General features: G+C 44.2%; 2 protein-coding genes across 3 annotated transcripts in view; one reads left to right on the top strand and one right to left on the bottom strand.

Moving 5' to 3' along the window:
• The window catches only part of HEXB (hexosaminidase subunit beta), a 20042-nt gene continuing 768 nt past the window's right edge, over positions 1-19274 (top strand). The window contains exons 1-12 of the mRNA XM_083404062.1: positions 1-550; positions 4460-4611; positions 8670-8735; positions 9610-9656; positions 10293-10403; positions 11621-11722; positions 13062-13191; positions 14169-14349; positions 16523-16609; positions 16850-16922; positions 18001-18175; positions 18749-18839. Coding sequence (XP_083260188.1) covers positions 267-550; positions 4460-4611; positions 8670-8735; positions 9610-9656; positions 10293-10403; positions 11621-11722; positions 13062-13191; positions 14169-14349; positions 16523-16609; positions 16850-16922; positions 18001-18175; positions 18749-18839 — 1499 coding nt within the window. The 5' untranslated portion in view covers positions 1-266. The remainder of the gene's footprint in view (positions 551-4459; positions 4612-8669; positions 8736-9609; positions 9657-10292; positions 10404-11620; positions 11723-13061; positions 13192-14168; positions 14350-16522; positions 16610-16849; positions 16923-18000; positions 18176-18748; positions 18840-19274) is intronic.
• GFM2 (GTP dependent ribosome recycling factor mitochondrial 2) overlaps positions 11756-19274 on the bottom strand; it is a 27091-nt gene continuing 19572 nt past the window's right edge. For both annotated transcript variants that reach the window (XM_083403925.1, XM_083403923.1), the window contains exon 21: positions 11756-12070. The gene's annotated coding sequence lies outside the window, so the exon portion shown is untranslated. The remainder of the gene's footprint in view (positions 12071-19274) is intronic.

The raw sequence follows: 19274 nt of genomic DNA on the forward strand, positions 1-19274 counted from the left end.
TTCGCCTTTCCTTAGCCTGGGAAGTAGGGTGGCCGGAAGACGGCCGGGGGGGGGGAGCCCCTCTCCCTGAGCACCAACTCTGCCTGCCTCTTCCTCTCGAGGAGCAACTCTTGGGGGCGGGGACACCCCCTCCTCGGGGCGTGCAAGTAGGATGAGTAAGGCTTCGGCGCTGGGCGTTGCCGGAGAGAGTCCGGCCCCTGTCCGTCAGGTGACTGCGGCGGCTGGGAGACCTCGGCGGTCCTCGGCTGCCGGCAGCCAGAGGAGCCATGGAGCTGCTGGCGGTGGTGCTGTGGGTCTCGGCGGCGCTGGCTGCCTCCTCGTTCGCGCACCAGCCGCAGGGGCCGCCCGAAGCCGAGGAGCTGCTTTGGGGCCCGGAGGCGGCGAGGCCGCCGAGCTCGGCTTCCTCCTCCGTCTCCCTCTGGCCGCTGCCCCGCTCGCTCCGCGTCTCCGCAGCCCGGCTGCAGCTGGCGCCCAAGCGGTTCCAGATCGTCCACGGCCCGGGCTCCTCGGCGGGGCCGAGCTGCTCCTTGCTGCAAGATGCGTTCCGGAGGTGAGCTGCGAGAGCTTTCGGTTTCAACTGGGGCAGGGCTGCCTCCTCGTACCCCCAGCCCAAGCCGCCCTGCTGTATCTCAGCTCTTGCAAACTGCACCCGCGCGAGTTCCCTTGTCTTTCTCCCGGAAGGGCTGTTGTGTTTTTCTCCCGCGGCATGTAAAATCTGACGGGACGCGTTGACCCGATGTGTAGATGCATGCCGTCCATTTAAGAGCATGTACATCTTCCCTCCTCCTACCACAGAAAGAAGAATCATGGGAATTGTAGCTTGCATAGAGCTTCAGATATCAGCACCCTAAACAACCCCTTGTGTCTCTCTTAGGAGGCGTGATGTTCTTTAAATGTGTAGCTTTTAAATTATTATTTAATTTATTGAATTTATATACCACCCTATACCTGAAGGTCTCAGGGCAGTTCACAGAACAGAATCAAAATATAAAACCATAAAATATATAATCAAAATAAAAACAACCCAATAACCCCACCCCACCCAACATTTTAAAAGGGCATTGGATGTCAAACAAATCAACAGAAGCTTAAAAGGGAACATTTTTGCCTGGTGCCTGCAGGTGTATTATGAAGGCACCAGGTGAACTTCCCTGGGGAGAGCATGCCACAGACAGGGAGCCACTGCAGAGAAGGCCCGTTCTCGTGTTACCACCCTCTAGGCCTCTCGAGGAGAAGGCACACGAAGAAGGGCCTCAGAAGATGATCTCGGGGTCAGGGTAGGTTCATGTGGAAAGAGGCAGACCAGGATCAGTGTAATATGCTCAAACCATCTTGCTCCAGTGAGCAACGTGGCCGCTGAATTCTGCACTAGCTGAAGTTTTTGGACTTTCTTCAAAGGCAGCCCTGTGTATAACGCATTGCAGCAATCTAACCTTGAGGTTACCAGACCGTAGTTAGGCTATCCCTGTCCAGATAGGAGTGTAGCTGGGCAGCCAGCCGAAGCTGATGGAAGGCTCTCTGGGTCTCACCTTCTGTAGTGAGATGAGTCCATCCATCTCTTTTGTTACTAACATTCAGGAGCAATTTGAAAATGCTGCTGTTCACCAAGGCAACTAAATATACCATATGTGTTGTTCTGCTGCTTGGTTGTTTGCAGTCCTAAGATTTTCTGGAAGGAAGGCCAGGATAGAAATCTAATAGATAATAAAAGAATGACACAAAAAACCCTGACATAAGAAGAAGAAAAAAATCAGCTACCCTTAAGTTGAGAGAGAACCGTCCTTTAAATGAAAACAGATGCTAGAGGGAGTGGCGCTCCTGTACCTTTGAGTGTTTGTGTATGTAGGCAAGGGAAATCTCACCGTAACAGCATCTCTCTCACCTGTAATACTTTGCCATGACAATTTGCACCTGCTCCAAATTGTCTTGCCTGGAGAATTTTTAAAGGGACAGGATTTATGCCTGTCTTCCATCTATTCACTGAGTCCTAAGCGCTTTGGGAAGGAAGGGCAGGATAGAAATCTAATAGATAATAAAAGAATGACACAAAATCCTTGACATAAGAAAAAAAAATCAGCTAACCTTAAGCTGAGAGAGAACCGCCTTCTAAATGAAAACAGATGCAAGAGGGAGTATAGCTATTCTTACCTAATATGAATAGTTGGAGGATCTGTTCTCAACAGTAGAGTTGCACAGAATATATTTTATTTTCTAGCATCAAAAATGAAAAAAGAGCTTATACAAATTTGGTGTCGGAGGTATCCATTGTTCTTCAATGAGCCACCAACCACCAGGTTCTATTTTGTTAACCTTAATTGCTCTCTTCCCTTTTGAATGGGTAATTGCTGCTTGGATAACCTAAGGGCATCAGTATCTTTTGACAGGATCAAAGTTTCTTTAGTTGCCTCTTTCACCATAGGATACATAATGGTCATGTAAACAAGAACAGGGTTGTCGTGTGAACTTGCACAGAGATAGGTGTGCTTGGATTCATTGGCTACGCACGCTAATGAATCTTGTGTTGAATGATGGCCAGTGTCATGTGAATTTTTCAACAAAATGAGCAAACACTAGTACCCTAAACACTGCTGTTTATACAAACAAGGAAATAATCATCCTGATGAAGTAAAACAGTGGCTTTCAAACCTTTTCTTTTTTATTATTTAAAAAATAATAATAATCCCCTTCCTGATACAGTAGATATAGCCACAAACACAAGGCAGTTAGGGAAACAAAATGGACAATGTTTTGGATTGTGGATCTTGATCTTGAGTGACTTTGGTAAACCTAGTGTGGAAGGTTGTCAAGATCCATTACAACTGGACCAGGTTTGCGTGTGTACAGACTTGCCTTGCTGTGGCAATGTTGGTACCTCATGGAGTGGTTTGTTTTTAGGGAGCACATCCAGTTCAAGCAGCATGCTGTCCAGACCTTATAGCCTGTCCTTGTTTTCCTGTGTAAATGGAAAAGTGTATGCCCAACACAATTGTGGGACTGCACATTCCCATAGAATATTGTGAAATTTTTGTCTCCCAAGAAAGATTGACCTTTGGGGAACGGCTGCGGCCCCAGATCCCGTCTACAATCTCCACGTAGGGCCACGAAAGACTCTTGTTTTGAAACCTTGGTGAGCCACTGCTATACAACCAGGGGCAGCCCAAAACATTTTACCACTGTAGGAAACATCTTGCTGCTCACACACACACACACACACACACACATCACCTTCCTGCCTGCCACAGATCAGGGCCTTTTTGCCCGCACTGCCAACAGCCTTGTACCCTTTGTACCCTCAACTGAAATACAGTGGTACCTCGGGTTAAGTACTTAATTCGTTCCGGAGGTCTGTACTTAACCTGAAACTGTTCATAACCTGAAGCACCACTTTAGCTAATGGGGCCTCCTCCTGCTGCTGCGTTGCCGGAGCACTATTTCTGTTCTCATCCTGAAGCAAAGTTCTTAACCTGAAGCACTATTTCTGGGTTAGCGGAGTCTGTAACCTGAAGTGTATGTAACCTGAAGCGTATGTAACCCAAGGTACCACTGTAGTTTTAATCATAATTTCCCTGAAGCTGCACCCACGCTGCTGTTATGATGCTGCTGCAGCAGTGAGGGCAAGGCGCTGTGGCAGCAGTGGCACAGGCAAAGCCTCAGTGGGGCTGGTAGTGGCACAGAGGCAGGGAAGGGCAGGGGTCGGATCTGCTTCCCGAAGCTAATTGCTTCACCCAGCTTCATGCTGGCTCCAGCCTTGCATATGGGGTGACAGCACTGAGCCCAGGCAGAAGAAGGTTTTGACTCTGTTGAAGAAGGCCACTTCTAGTGTTCCCGTAACCTTCTCAGTGAAACTCCTGATAAAATTTTAGGATTGTCCAGAAGGTAGCTTGAAAATCTACTTGTCTAAACCATCCTAGTGAGGAGTTATTCTTTCAAAATATGTCAAAGCAGCTTGCATATTTTCATCTGCCACATACTGCTATACTGACCGACACATGGGTTTGCAAAATATGCCCATCCATCAATTCACACTCCGTATCAACTTCAAGTCAAGATGGTGTTTAAAAACTGCACTCATCCTACTTGTGCTTTCTGTAAGGCTGTGTAAGGAAGCATTTCTATAAATCAGGGATTGCTAATCTTGTGCCTTCCAGATGTTGTTGGACTCCCAAAACTCATCAGCGCCAGGCAGCATGGCCAGTGATCAGGGATGATGGGAGTTGCTATCCAGCAACATCTGGAGGATCACAGGTTAGCCAAGCCTGATAGGAGCTCAGTCGGTAATAAATGTAGTCAAACTGGAATACATGGGTGTAGCCAAGGAGGGACAGGGAGGGGCAGCTGCTCCCATCAATAAAAATACATAGCAAACTTAGGTTCTCCCCTCCCCCCAACAAAAGACCTGCCTCCCCTAACAAAGATCTTGTTGGAATACAGAGATTTATCTTTCTGGGTTCACTTCCAGGTACTATGAATACATATTTGGGTATTCCAAATGGCAGAATAGTGATGAGACGAAACCTCTTTTGGAAACGGAGCTATCTTCGCTTCAGGTCATTATTACTTCAGAAGATTCTGAATGTGATAAATTTCCCAGCATCACATCTGATGAATCTTGTAAGTATCTGATGGTGTAAATGTGTGTAGCGCCTTCTTCCTTCCTAGCTGTAGATTAATTACAGTGTTCTATCGATCAGAGTGGGGAAACTCTGGCCTTTCAGATATTACTGGACCCTCTCCTCCAATTCCCATCATCCTTCTTGACCATTGACCATGCTAACTGGGACTGATGGGGTTGAAGTCCAACAACATCTGAGAGGCTATAGGTTTCCCACACCAGATCATTCTTATTTCTTATACTGGTTTGGCTTGTAGACACTGTTTTTCCCCCCTAGCATACACAGCTGGCTATAATAATGAACTTTTATCCTGTGAGTAATTGAAGAAAATAGATTGACTCAGTTAAAAATAAGTCTTGATTGTGTCTCACTGGTATTAATATCTGTACTGTATTCATAACTTTGATACATTTTTTCCTATTAACCAAGATTGGTTTGGGTGCTAATTTATGGGTGTGGAGACTTGCATTCTGGAAAATCAGGAACAAATGCCTGACACTTGTTGGTGCTTTATGGAGCAATCCAATATATACCCAGTCACATTGCTGATTCTTCCTCATCAATTGAAACTGATTACACCTGTGTAACTGGAAGTTTAGAAGAACACAGGTGGAGCCTCCACAGAATATTTTAGCATGGAACACTCCTAATCAGTTTTCTAGCCCTGAGCCATTCCTTTTTAAAATCTGTTTTTTGCCCTGAACAATTTGCGTTCCATAGTCAATGAATATACTCAATCCTCATTAGGCTATTTTGGGGTCCCTGCTGAGGGTTTGTGCTAAACATCTTTTGTAATTCTGCAAACCTTCGGGTTCATCCAGACCTGATGAGGCTTCCTTCTTTTGAATGGTTTGTGTTGTTTTGATTGCATAAGAATACACAATTGAGTAAGTTTTGGAGATAGAGGCAATTATATGCATTGGGCTGTCTTGGGGTAGGTTTGTTTGTTTTGTAAAAAGCATAGCCTTTGTTTTTATGTTCATTGCTTTATGGAAACTGTTGCGTGTTTTATTTCATAAGCTCCCTGGAGAACATAATCCAAATGGTGGGCTAATTTTTTTAAAAAATAAAAATTGCTTTGTGTTATAGCGATGGTGCCTGTGAGATAATGAGGCAGTCTTGATTTCCAGATTTTGGATAAATAGTGACGATTCTACTGATTTAAATACAGTGGTACCTCAGGTTACATACGCTTCAGGTTACATTCGCTTTAGGTTACAGACTCCACTAACCCAGAAATAGTGCTTCAGGTTAAGAACTTTGCTTCAGGATGAGAACAGAAATCGTGCTCCGATGGCACGGCGGCAGCAGGAGGCCCCATTAGCTAAAGTGGTGCTTCAGGTTAAGAACAGTTTCAGGTTAAGAACAGACCTCTGGAATGAATTAAGTACTTAACCCGAGGTACCACTGTGTATAGGAGGAGTGTCTTGCAAGTTCTGAAGGTGCTTGTTTACGTTTTCCTAGTTTTCCTGTGTTCACAGGAATGGGCATATTTTGAGGATGGCTGTACCAGGCAGATGGGAGCAGGGAGAAACTGTTTGTAAATATTACAGAATATTTGTAGGTATGCTGTGCCTACTGGATATCTAGGATGACCCTGATCCAAAGAAAGTTTGTCACAGAAATGCCATTGAAATCAATAGGGTGTCAGAATTACTGGCTTTCTGTGGACTGGAGCTGCTGAGAAGGCAGGGGCTGCCTCTTTGGAAGGTTCTACTTCTCATTTCAGTTCTCCTTTTCCTTGGCTTAGTCATCTAATGTTGTTTGTGGCTACTGCCAGTCTCAGGGGAGGGCATTGGAAGGGGAAGCTCAGGCCCTCACTCAGGGCTTTGAAGCAGGCAGAGGTAGCACAAGATAGTTGTGCTGCTTTTCCCTGCTCCAGAGCCCAGTAGGATACAAGACGTTTCCCTCCCCCCAATCGTTTGGAGACTTGGGCTTCTTCTCCCTGCTCCATGTGTGCATTCAGCTTTACGCGCTTGGCAGTTAATTAAATAGAAAGGGGGTGGGGGAAAGACTTCGGCAATCCCACCCACCATTGTACCCAGTGTGTTTGGACTATATGCGATTTTGGCTTTAAGCACAATCCCCAGGACATAGCTCCCATGTAGTAGTAGTAGTAGTAGTAGTAGTAGTAATATTTTTTATTTATACCCCGCCCTCGCCAGCCAAGGCCTGGTTCAGGGCAGCTAACAAGCAATAATAAAATCAAGTTGAATGAATACAACTTAAAAACAAGATTAAAATACAACATTAAAATATTGAAACATTAAAATATTAAAATGCAGCCTCATCACAGGAGGAGAAAGGAAAAAGAAAGAGGGGGGGGGGATCAAATTGGCTCCAAGCCAAAGGCCAGGCGGAACAACTCTGTCTTACAGGCCCTGCGGAAAGAAATCAGATCCTGCAGGGCCCTGGTCTCATGAGGCAGAGCGTTCCACCAGGCCGGAGCCAGTGTTGAAAAGGCCCTGGCTCTGGTTTAAGCCAATCTAACTTCCTTAGGGCCTGGGACAACTAGGGTGTTGCTATTTATGGACCTTAAGGTCCTCTGTAGGTACGAGGGTCCTAGGCCATGAAGGGATTACAGTGTGGCATGAAGGACTGGGGCAGCAGCAGCAGCAGCAGGGGGTGTCTTCTCCTGATGTGCTGAGCTTTGGAGCAGGAAGGGTGGAATTGAACCAAACAGTTGAACCAAATCTGCTCCAGAGTACTGGGGGAGCCCCCAGAACAGATTTAGGGGGGAAGTTGGTGGAGGAGAGGTGAAAAACGTTCCGTTGCGCAAAGAGCAATATCATAGTTAGAGGGTCATATCATAGTTAGAGGGTCGGACTAGGACCTGGGAGACAAAGGTTCAAATCCCCACGCAGGCATGAAGTTCACTGAGTGGCTTTGGGCCAGTCATTGTTGTGTTTTTATATTCTGTCGGAAGCCGCCCAGAGAGGCTGCGGCAACCTAGTCATATGGGCGGGGTAACAACAACAACAATTTCTGCACCCACTTTTGCCTCTGGCCCCCAGAAGAGAATGTAGCGCTCAAGCTGAAAAAAGTTCCCAACCTGTTTTAAAAGATTGCTGGCTGTGCAGATGAAATGGTTTTTGGCTTATTTTAATTGAGAAGCATGCATCATCATGACACTTAGGCAGCCAAGAGTGATGGTGCATGCTTCTCTCTGACGCAGGAAATAAGTGATTTCTAAAATAACGGCACACTTCCGCTTGCATTTTTGTTCAGCAGTGTGGCTGTTTTTAAGAAACTGCTCAGAGTAGGCTTGCACAACTTCATAGCCCTCTTTGTAGCCCTATCAGGGCTTTTGCTGTTGTTAGTGCAGAAATAGAGGAGTTGTTAAGCAGCATTCAGGTGGCTGTAGTATGTGGCTTGGGATGCTGTGTTGGGGCCACAAGTGATGCAGGCCTGACTTGGAGAAATCCTTATTCCTACAAGTCATTTTATAGTTACATGAAGACCAGAGGTGCACTAGAATTAATTTTCACCTTTCCTTAATTGCCAATGGTCAGCTTTACTTTAAAAAGGCACCTAGGACTTAAAACGACTAGCTTATTATCAGTGTTGCAATCCAACCCCATAGGTTTGGATCCTAAATTAGCCAACCTAGTGAGTTCCTGCCACACTGGCCACCCAAAAGCTTCTCTAGAAGACTTGGGGACCCTCTTGAACAATGTGGGGTGGGTAGAGGAAAGTTGCCTGAGATTGGGCTTAGATCCTGATACAAATTAACTTGCAGAAGTTAATGAAAGGAAAATTTCCCACGCCCTCTTTGCCCTGCAACCTCCCAAACACCACCCCGCGTTCTCTGGAGGGGAGGGGCCCCTCTTGAACAAGCTTTTCATGGGGCAAGATGGTTGCTGAAATTGAAGGAGAGGATGGCTGAACTTCCTTCCGTGAATGTATTTCCAGTTCCAAGCCAAAGACTGCTTAAGACACCCTGACTTCATTTGGATACAAGCAGCCTTTGTACAGGACTGCTCCCAAATTGGTTTTCTTTATAAGTAAACCGATCTTTTCATTACTAAAACTCATAATTGTCATTTGCTCTTAAAGATCAGCTCCAGGTATCGGGACCTACAGCTGTGCTGAAGGCAGACAAAGTTTGGGGAGCGTTGAGAGGTGAGTAATGAAAGGTCTTCTCCTTCCATCAGGCCCTCTCAGCAGAGGGGGCTCCCTTTGTGTTTCCATCGCCTTCAGTGGCTCAGGGGTGGGGGTGTTGGCCCAAGAAAGGGCATTCTCCATGGCACCCCTCTAAGCTGCAGAATTCAGCAACTTACAGTCATGGCTGAAGCCGGAGTGACATGGCCTGTTTTGCAGTGGTGTGTGTTGTAATCTGGGGGAACACAATCTCTGTCTTGGTTGGAATAGGGGCCCCAAATTTTCTTGTGTAAATCAGCCATAAGTGGTTTGTGTGTTAGAGATATTTAATAGTGGTGGCCATCATCTTATCTTTATGACTCAAAACAAAATGAAAAAGGGTGGAGCTTCTCCAAACATTTAAAAAGTGGTGATAAAGAAGCAAGTTGGGAGACTTAAACTTTGGGATTTTGTCCAATGTAGAGAGAAGTCCATATTCCTTGCAGGGAGGTAAGAAGAGCCCTGCTGGATCAGAACAAAGGCCTTTCTCCTTCAGCATTCAGTTCACACAGTGTACAGCCAAGAAACCTCTGGGAAGGCCACAGGCAGGACCTGAAGGCCTGAACGACACTCTTCCCCACTCTTGATTCCCGCAACTGCTGTTCATACTGTTCCTGATACAGGAGGCACTGGAGATAAACATTCTGTCCCAGAATAAGAAAAGCAAACATTCCCACACAGGGGCCCCATCTTCTCCCACTGGCCAGCCCTTGGAGGGCCAGCCTAGAAGCTAAGTTAGAAAAAAGTGCTAGTCATTTGTGCTCTCGGGTTCTTGGCACTTCCTTGGTAGCTGTTGGATGACATCCATTTTACTTTGCCAGTTATGTATTACAGTTCAATCTGTTTTGACTTCCAGGTTTAGAAACATTCAGTCAGTTGGTAAATGAAGACGACTATGGAAGTGTGAGTATTTCTCTTCATGGTACAGTGGGCTAATTTGGAGTTTTCCCCAAGTTCAGACTTCAGCAACTGCTTATTAATTTTTTTCAGGCTGCTCTGAGTCAAAGGTTGCCTCAGAGACTGTTTGGAAGCTGCGGTGTACCAGGTGGTGGGTACCAGCAGCAGATTAAATCTGTCCTGTAGCATCTGCCCTGACTTGCTATATCCTTGCTGAAATAACTCCAGTTGCCTGTTTTGACCAGGAGCTAATAGCTGACTGCATGGCTACACCTGCATGTCAGACCATAGAACTGGGATTCCAATGTCATATTCTGGGTATTAGCCCATTTTCATTTTGAATTCTAATTGCATTTCTTATTCCTTACATTTTTCTTAAATGTATTGCACTTTGAATTAAATGGAATACAATAAAATACAATAAAAAGCAAAAAAAAAAAAAAAAAAAAAACAACTATTAAAAACCATACAGCATCTAGCACAGCGAATTACAGTTGCTACCACAGGTAGAAAAATCATTAATTTTCAAGTGGTCTTTGGTGAAAAAGAGTTTGGGAGCTGCTGCTGCTACTACAGTATCATATCACAAAAATTAATTTGGGAACCTGTTGAACCTTCTCTTCCTCTCTTATATTTTAATAGCTATTTGTCAATGAATCCGACATTACTGACTTCCCAAGATTTGCTTATCGAGGGATCTTGATTGATAGCTCAAGGCATTTTCTGCCTTTGAAAACTATCCTAATGACTTTGGTAAGTTGGCAATCGGCATGTTCTCCCCCGCCTGTCTTCCGCTACTGTGGCAAGTTTAAATGAAACCACCTGTTTCCTTACCAAGAGAAGGATTAAAGTTCTGATTTGAAATACGTGATACTAATAGCCTTGTACTTGGTGTTTCTTGGGACTTCTAGGAAGCAAAAACATCAACCCAGTTTTGTAATTGGTGGCAAAAACCAGCCAGGTTGTATTACTTGTTGCTGGCTCTGAAGTAGTACTACTTTCAGTCCATTGTTTGAATCAAATCCCCCCATGGAAGTTCACACACCCCTTCTCTCCTTGACAGCCGTTGAGTCTCATCCCTAACATTCTCCCCCCCCCCCCCCCCAAGACTGAATGGGGTGGGAAATGGTGCAGGAGGCTGAGGAAATCACGGAAAATCAAGGCACAGGCACCTTCTGAGTGGGGCTTCCTTTCAGTTCAGCATATTTGTCCTTTCTGGGTCAAGGATAGCTATTTCAAGCACCTGGGTTTTACTCAGTGCTAGGAAACAGGGGAAGTGCTTACTCTAAATGGCTGTGCCCTCCTGCCTCAGCCTACCGCAGTATCTGGAAAGGACCTTGAATGCTTGCTTTAGCAACTATATTACTGCCAGGCAATTACAATCTTCTTCTTTACTGGCTGCTTAGTAATGGAACCATGGATGGTGAGGAACAAAGAGCATTGCAGTGGCACTTCCTTAACAGCAGATTTAATGTACCTTTATTTAGGATTGGGGGTAAAGGCTTCACTTTGTTATGGTGTTTCAGAATAATGTAGGTGTTGGAGAAGCAATAGTAAGGTCATTTTACTCTGATTTATGTAGGGTTGCCATATTTCAAAAAGTAAAAAAACCAGGACACCCCAAAAGTTGTTGAGCTTTTCAGGAAAAACTGAAAGGTTTTGAGCTTTCTTAAGACACCAAAGCAGTTGACTTTTTATTTTATGAAAATGCAAAACAAAAAAACCCCACCACGCTTTCTCCGTTTACTTCCTGAAGATTCAGGATAAACAGCCGACAGGACGTCACTTCCGCCTTTGAAATCCCAGTATTGTTTGGAAGTATGGCAGCCCTAATTAATGGCACTGAAGAACACAATTACGGGGGGGGGGGGGGACTTTGCTAAGTGCTCTTTAAAAATCCCTCTTTTAAAAACTACTTGCCTCTCCATGCAGGATACCTAACTGAAACACCATATATTTTTTTCTCTTAGGATGCTATGGCATTTAACAAGTTCAATGTCCTTCATTGGCACATTGTAGACGACCCTTCCTTTCCTTATCAAAGTATCACATTTCCTGAACTGAGTCGCCGGGTAAGTAAATGGTCCTGTAGAACATTCTGAAAATTTAGTGCCCAATAAATTTATTGTTATTTTAATAAATAGCCTTTTCCATACATGAGTCTATTACGTTGTATTAGTTGCTGTTTAAAAGCCATAATACAAGGAAGCGGAACCTGTGGCTCCCTGGATATTTTTGGGCTTCAAACCCAATCAGTCCTATCCAGCATTGCCAATGCTCAGGGATGAAAGGAGTTGTACTCTCAACAGCTTCTGGAGGGCCAATGGCTCCCAGTCAGTGGGAAAATGAGAAAGTTCTTGGCGCAGATGGTTCACTGGAATAGCATTGTTGCACCTTTCTGAGAGGCGACCATGTTAAGCCTGTTGGAACAGATGCAACAAAGAGTCAGTGAAACATTGAAAGCATGGAAGGCGCACCTGGGGGAGTCAGATCGCTGCCTCTGGCTCCCTAGCAGCGCGGCACTTTGCAGCCTGGCTCCAAGAACACCACTGTAATGGGCTGCTGATTTTTAAGATTCATTTCCTTTGGGAAATTTAAAATGACGCAGAAGGGACAGGACAACACAAGAAAGAACGGAGAAGAAAGGAAATGAAGAAAGTGGGCAAAAATGGCAGCGAAATATATAAGAAACATTATATAATGTACCCAGTATATCTTGGATTAAAGTTTCTTATAAATCTTAGCACCATTTTGAGACTTTGCCTATTTTTTGCTTTCTGGAGCAAGCTTAAAATTAACAAAATTTTGATTAAAAGTTCCAAGCCCTATGAAATATGTGTGTGTGTGTGTGTGTGTGTGTGTGTATGTGTGTGTATTCAAAGGGCTTGCAACTTATATATATATGACATTTCAGATTGTTCAGTCACCTAGCTACTTTCCCCATGTTTGGTACCACCTCCTAAATCTTAAGGACCTAAGTGGAGCCCTTTTACATCAGATTGAAGGCCCACCTAATCCAGCATCCTGTTTTCCCCAGGGAACAACAGTTCAGGTTAAATAACCAAATAGTCTTGGTGATTCCCGCTTTTGCTTTGTTTTCTCAGTTTGCTTTATATAATATACTGGCATGGGCTACTATTTTGAACCAGTTGTCACCCAGGCCTTTGTACAACATTATCCAGCCTTGGAACAACAACACTGGCCAATACCAGCTTCAGGCTGCATCTGCAAAAGTGCAGGTTTATCCCCCAGATGGGGACAACACTGAAACTACTCAAAAGCTAGACTACACTGCCAGTAGTCCTTGGGTGCTGTAACATAACACTGTCAAGTGTAATCGGCTCTTCAGCCTTACTGGCATATTCTTGGCATCACATTGTAAAAGAACGACATGTGTGGACATTTTCACAGGGGGCCTATTCATACAATCATGTTTACACTCCCGCTGACGTCCGTCTGGTGATAGAGTATGCTCGGCTACGGGGGATTCGAATTATCCCGGAATTTGACAGTCCAGGACATACCCAGTGTTGGGGGAAAGGTAAGATGCACATTATTCTGAAATGCTATTGATACTGTAAACATGTAGGAACTGGCTTTAGTTGGGTGCATTTATGTTTTTTCATTTTATTTTATTTTACCCACTTTGTTCTTATTTTCAAGATGCTTCTATTATTGCTATCGTATTCATTTTTATTGTATTTGCATTGTTATTAACTGCCTTCAGCACCATTTAGTAACAAAAGGTGGGGTATTGAACCTACTATAGGAAGCAGTCCAGCCGAAGGATTTCACCCTCCCATTATGAAGAAAGGAAAAGCAATTGAGTGCAAGTACAGATTTATTGCGAAGTATAATTTAATTCCAAAACAGTTCAGTTTTCACCATTCTACATATAGCTTAACTATATGTTTCAGGGGTTTTGAGATTGGCCTTTAAATATATAACCTAGAAATGGGTTGAACCTCTTAACGTTGTTGTGGTAAATCTGCCTTTGTACTATATTGCTGATCAGTTTTTATTTTTGTTCTCACATCTAGTAAAATAGTATTGTAAACTGTCATAGCTTAGCATAGCATACTTAGATAAATTGGCCAATGGTCTGCCTTAGGATAAGGCAGCTTCCTATGTTGCTAGTATGGAGAACATTTCTAACAATGCCAATAATAAAAACGTAGGAAATGGGGGGCGGGAGGGGGGTAGTATTTAGTAGGGAAACAAAATGTTCAGTAGCCCAGAATGTGAAACAGAAAGTGCTAACCTCTGGAATAAAATGACAAATCTGGCAAGTGAATGCAAACCTATTGTGACTACTGGTCCATACTTCTCAGAATAGAACGCTGAAATTTTTAAAAGCTTAAAAAACATCGTGTTCTTGACCATATTGGGGGGGGGGGTGCATGTATTTAAGTTCTTGGAATTGTTTTTAAAACAAGCATAAGAATGCAACTTTATATGGTGCAGCAACAACAAATGCACCTTTCGAAGCTAATCTTGTTTCGACGTATTTTATTTTAGGACAAAAAGACATCCTCACACCATGCTACAATGGAGCACATCCGAGTGGGTCTTACGGGCCTGTAAACCCCATTTTGAATACAACATATGATTTCATGGCTAAATTATTCAAAGAAATTGGCAGTGTATTTCCGGATGATTATATCCACTTGGGAGGAGACGAAGTGGACTTCAGTTGTTGGTACGGTATAACATGAAGAGTCTACATTGCTTATTCACCTGAAATCTGTTGAGTTGGAAACTGTGACAGGAAAGGTAATGGGATAGGCAAGGACCCTTCAAGTGTGGCTCCCCCACCCCGCTCCAGACTCCAGGTTGGGGTCCACGTTCCTCCAAGCTCGTGGCTTGTTAGACAAAGCGGAAGGCTGTACAATAGTGTTGTACAATAAAGGGGAGGGCTGCAGCTGATTGTACATTGTGGGACTTGCCAGTGGCTCAATTTGGATGAACTGAATCCTAGTCTGGGTGTGGCTAGCAGATTGGGGAAAGACTTCGCACAAGCCAGCCCTACATGGCTTCTGGCTACCTTAGAACTTCTGTGCCTACTGTTGAAAGCGGAAGAATTGCAATACTGGAGCAGACTACTGGTCCATCTAGCTCAGGGGGGTTGATACTCATTTTTACCCCAAGAGCAAATTCATCATTGACCAGCCCTCCAGGAGCTGCACGTCATTGGTGGGCGTGGCCAAAATTGCAAACCAGCTGAAGGGGGGGAGGAGGTTATTGCCCCTTCCCTTGCTCATCTAATGGTTCATTTGATTATTGGGGAGAGGATAATCCCTTAAACAGTTGGGCTGGGAGGGGAGAAGTTTAAGCCTCTCCACCCAACCCAAGGCTTTGTTTGATTTAACCTTTCATTTTGCTGCTGCTGTCTTGGGTGCAGTGGCGTAGCGTGGGGGGTGCAGGGGGGGCCGGCCGCACCGGGCGCAACATCTGGGGGGGCACGCTCGCACTCGCAGCTCTCTGCCCCTACCTGGCTCACTCACTCACTCTCACTGCAGTGCTGGCTGTGCGAATCCGATCCGAGCCGCCGGGTCGCCGCCCACTGTGGAGGGGAGGGTGCCAGGCGTGCGGTGCAGTGCGGAGAGAGAGCGAGGGACTATCTGGGGGAGGGTCAGTGCAGCGGGGGGGGTGTGTGTGCAAATTACTTGCCTTGCCCCGGGTGCTGACAACCACTGCTTGGGTGGCCAGAAAAATAAACTGCCTAGGCAGCCAGATGAAGCCCCTGGCAGGAGGTAAACTACTGCTCATTTAGCTCAAGAGCCTTTCCAGAGCCAGTAGTTTGGATCACTTCATTAAGTAGGGCATGGTTGCAGCGACTTGCTAGCATTTGATAGATGCTGGGAAGAGCAGCATCAAGTCTTAACAGAGAGAACAGCTTCAGTGTTTGGTTAAAGCACAGCAGGCATAAAGCAAAACACAGCCAGGGGTCTGCCGAGTGATAAACGCTGCTCCCCGCCCCCTTTTCTGTCTTTTGGAGCCTACCTGGTACTGCAGCCACAAATAGGTGGCCGTACCTGTCAGGTAGACAGTGTCTTAGCTTGTTGGGTCACAAATCTGACCATTACCATGGCTTACAACCACTGATCAGCCTGCCTCCATGTATTTATTATCTTATGCAAGTTACAAAAAATCATCATAAGCTGACTTTATCTGAATTACTTGGTTTTTGTTCCTCTTGCTCATCTATCGTGGAGATGCAGGGTCACTGCCAATGCCTCAAGGGCCGCCTCCCCCCATATGAACTGACCCAGACCCTGTGCTCATCTTCCCGAGTCCCTTTTTCGTGTGCCCCCGCCATGGGAGGTCCAGAGGGTGGCAACCTGAGAACACGCATTTTCCGCAATGGCTCCCTGTTTGTGGAATGCTCTCCCCAAGGAGGCTTTCCTGGCACCATTCTTATATATCTTTAGGTGCCAGGCAAAATCTGTCCTCTATTACCAGGCCTTTGGCCTTTAACTATCGGTGGGTTTTTAGAAGCGGGCAGGATGTTTTTTAATGCATTCCTTTTTTAATGTATCTGTGTGGGGTTTTTCATCTGTCTGGTTGGTTATAAGTTGCTTTGGGTTGCCCTGGGTAAGATAAAGCAACTAACAAATTTAATAAATAGTAATCATTTAGTTATTGTTTATTTTTCCTTCAGTGAAGCCATTGTCTGTGGCTATCCTCTGCCAGATATTTCCTATTCATAAGGGGGTGAGAGTTCTGAATGAATGCATATTGGAGGATTCTGGTGGTCAGTGGGTAACATGTTATTTCCTAGTAAGTCTTGGTGCAAAATCCCACTGGTACTTCTGTAGTATACTGCTGATCTTGGCAAGAAGCATAACTGTGTTTTCTCTCTTCCCTTATAGGAGGTCCAATCCTGATATACAAGAATTCATGAAGAAGCAAGGGGTCTGGTTTACCTATGCTAAACTGGAATCCCACTATGTTGAGAAGTGAGTTTCTCTTTCAGGCAAGAGCCTGCTTATTGGCTGTTTGCACACAATGCCTAAACCATGGTTTAGTAAGCCATGGTTTAGTAAACCATGTCCTTGCATGTTTTAAAGTAGATCACAGCCACAATTAGTGCTAGTAACTTGCTGTTCTTAATCATTTGGAGCCAATCATGGCTGAAATAAGGGGTGTAAATAGTAAATAGCTAGTACCTAACATCTTTAAAATATTATTACTACTAGAATATTGGAGTTGGTGTCTTCTCTGAACAAGAAATCCATAGTGTGGCAGGAAGTCTTTGATCATGGAGCAAAGGTAAGGACTGAGAGATGATCTGTGCTGTTCTGCGAAAACTTGATTTTCATGTGCTAGAGTAACCCAGAAGGCACCTGTAGCACTATCTGAAATGTTTAAGCCTTTCAGAATTGTGTGATCTGATCTAAGGATCAATTTCATCAAGGCAATATAAGAAGCAAATACATTATAAGTCAAATGTAATAGAAATGTGACTGTCCTGTATATTTCAAAAGTACATACAATATGATGCTGGAAAGGTGACATACCATATGTGGCTGTCTCATAGCTTATGCCTTTCTAAAATTGCATCAGTCTTGTAATAATAATAATAATAATAATAATTTATTATTTATACCCCGCCCATCTGGCTGGGTCTCCCCAGCCACTCTGGGCGGCTTCCAAAAGAATATTAAAATACTGTGATACATCAACTTAATATGCCAAAACAACCCTTAAAAAGGCAGACTGTCTCTAAGCCTGCTGTTTTTATGTTAAGGTTAATTATTTTAGGCAGTACCAGCTAATTTTCTTTCATCTTATCATAACTAAATGCTCTTGGCAAACCAGTCACACAAGTGGAACATACAACACTAAATTGCTGTGGATTCTCATCTCGTACATGAGTGTTTCTGTTTAGCCTACCAGCTTGCCAGCCTTCTTTTCCACAGTACTTTAAGTTGTTGGTGGGGAGGAGGGGTTGAGCAAAGCAGCAGTCCAAGTGGTTTGATCACCTGCTTGTATTCCTGCCTTGACCTCCTCCAGGCTTGACAGCCCTGTCTCAGCCATCTGTATAAAGTCATACCTCAGGTTAAAGTAGCTTCAGGTCGAGCGTCCACATATTAGGATTTCTAATAGACTTCTTTGAAATCTTGTCACTGGGGTAATTGCAAAGATGCTATAATTACCATGGAACAAATTGATGTCACACCAATATGTGGACAAATCCCAATGGGACTTGATATGAGTGACGTTAGTTTTCACATAACCGTATCACATAACCTGGCATGCTACTATCTGCATATGCTTTGGAGGAGATGCCTGTAGCTGAATAGATTGTTTTCATGCTGTCTGAACGCTATGTTTTTGATGTCTTCAGCTACAGTCGGACACAATAGTTGAAGTGTGGATTGAGAGCTTGTATAAAGAAGAGTTAAGAAGAGTAACCAAAGCAGGGCACAGCGCCATCCTGGCAGCACCATGGTACCTAGACCTCATTAGTTACGGCCAGGACTGGAAGAAATACTACAGCGTGGAGCCACTAGACTTCCTTGGTTTGTAGTTTCCTTTTTCTTTGAGCATTATCCAGGCATTGGTTCCAGTGGGAAAGTTGCATGGCCTTGTTGCTGTGTCTCCCAGTTTTAATGAATGATAAAATTATATTCCTGCATACTCCTCCATACTGTCCTTTCACCCAAGTTATCTCCCCAGTTTGTTGGTGGAGATGGCATTCTAGACTATTAATAAGGGGAGACGAATTCTTGGTGGTGGTGGTTTTTTTAAAAAAAATGAACAATTTCCTTTTTATTGATTTCAGTTCTGGCTGCAGAACTGAACTTTAGTCACTGAAGTAGAGTTAAATAAAAGATAGTAATATTCTTTGTATTTAGAAGCTCACTATGTTTGGGTCATATGTTAAGTATTTAAGATAATAGTGTATAGGCTGCAACTCTAATCATCTGGATTTATTTTAATAGTCATGACATTAAGATTTGGTATGACTTAATTAACACCTAATGATTATTTCCACGATACTCAGCTTGCAAGTGTAAAATACTGTACCTGTATCAGACTGAGCCTGCCTTTAAAGGAAGACACAAGCCAATAAGTCTTTTCCTTAAACACAGGGTGGCAATCCCAGAAAGAGTTGGTGCTTGGTGGAGAAGCCTGTCTTTGGGGAGAATATGTGGATGCAACTAATCTCACACCAAGACTCTGGTATAGTTAATCACTCACCTGATATTTTTTTTCAACAGAAATGCTAACCATCTTGTTCTAACCTTATTGATACTGACATCGGACAAAACTACGCTTGCATCATGATTTTTAAACTTTACTTTTCCCAAGTTGTCTTCCTCCCTTCTTCTTAATTTTGTCTATATTAGTGATTAGCATAGTTCCCACTTACCCGTGGATACTGCATGGCACTCGGGTGTACAAAGGCCAGCTGAAAAAGATGGCAAGGCTCTTGCTTTTTATGAAATGACCAGCCTCAGCTGGTCACAGAAAAGTGAGGTTTCCTTGGAGTGATGCCCCACCCCCCCACCTGCCTGCATTGAGCTCCTGATCAACCAGCAGAATTGCAGAATTCAAGGCTGCAGTACGTAATTTAGTGCAGTGTTCTCCAGATGTTTTGGACTACCAATCCCATCA

The sequence above is a fragment of the Podarcis tiliguerta genome (assembly GCF_965153285.1).
Source record: "Podarcis tiliguerta genome assembly, chromosome: 11".
In the NCBI taxonomy this organism is placed as follows: domain Eukaryota; kingdom Metazoa; phylum Chordata; class Lepidosauria; order Squamata; family Lacertidae; genus Podarcis; species Podarcis tiliguerta.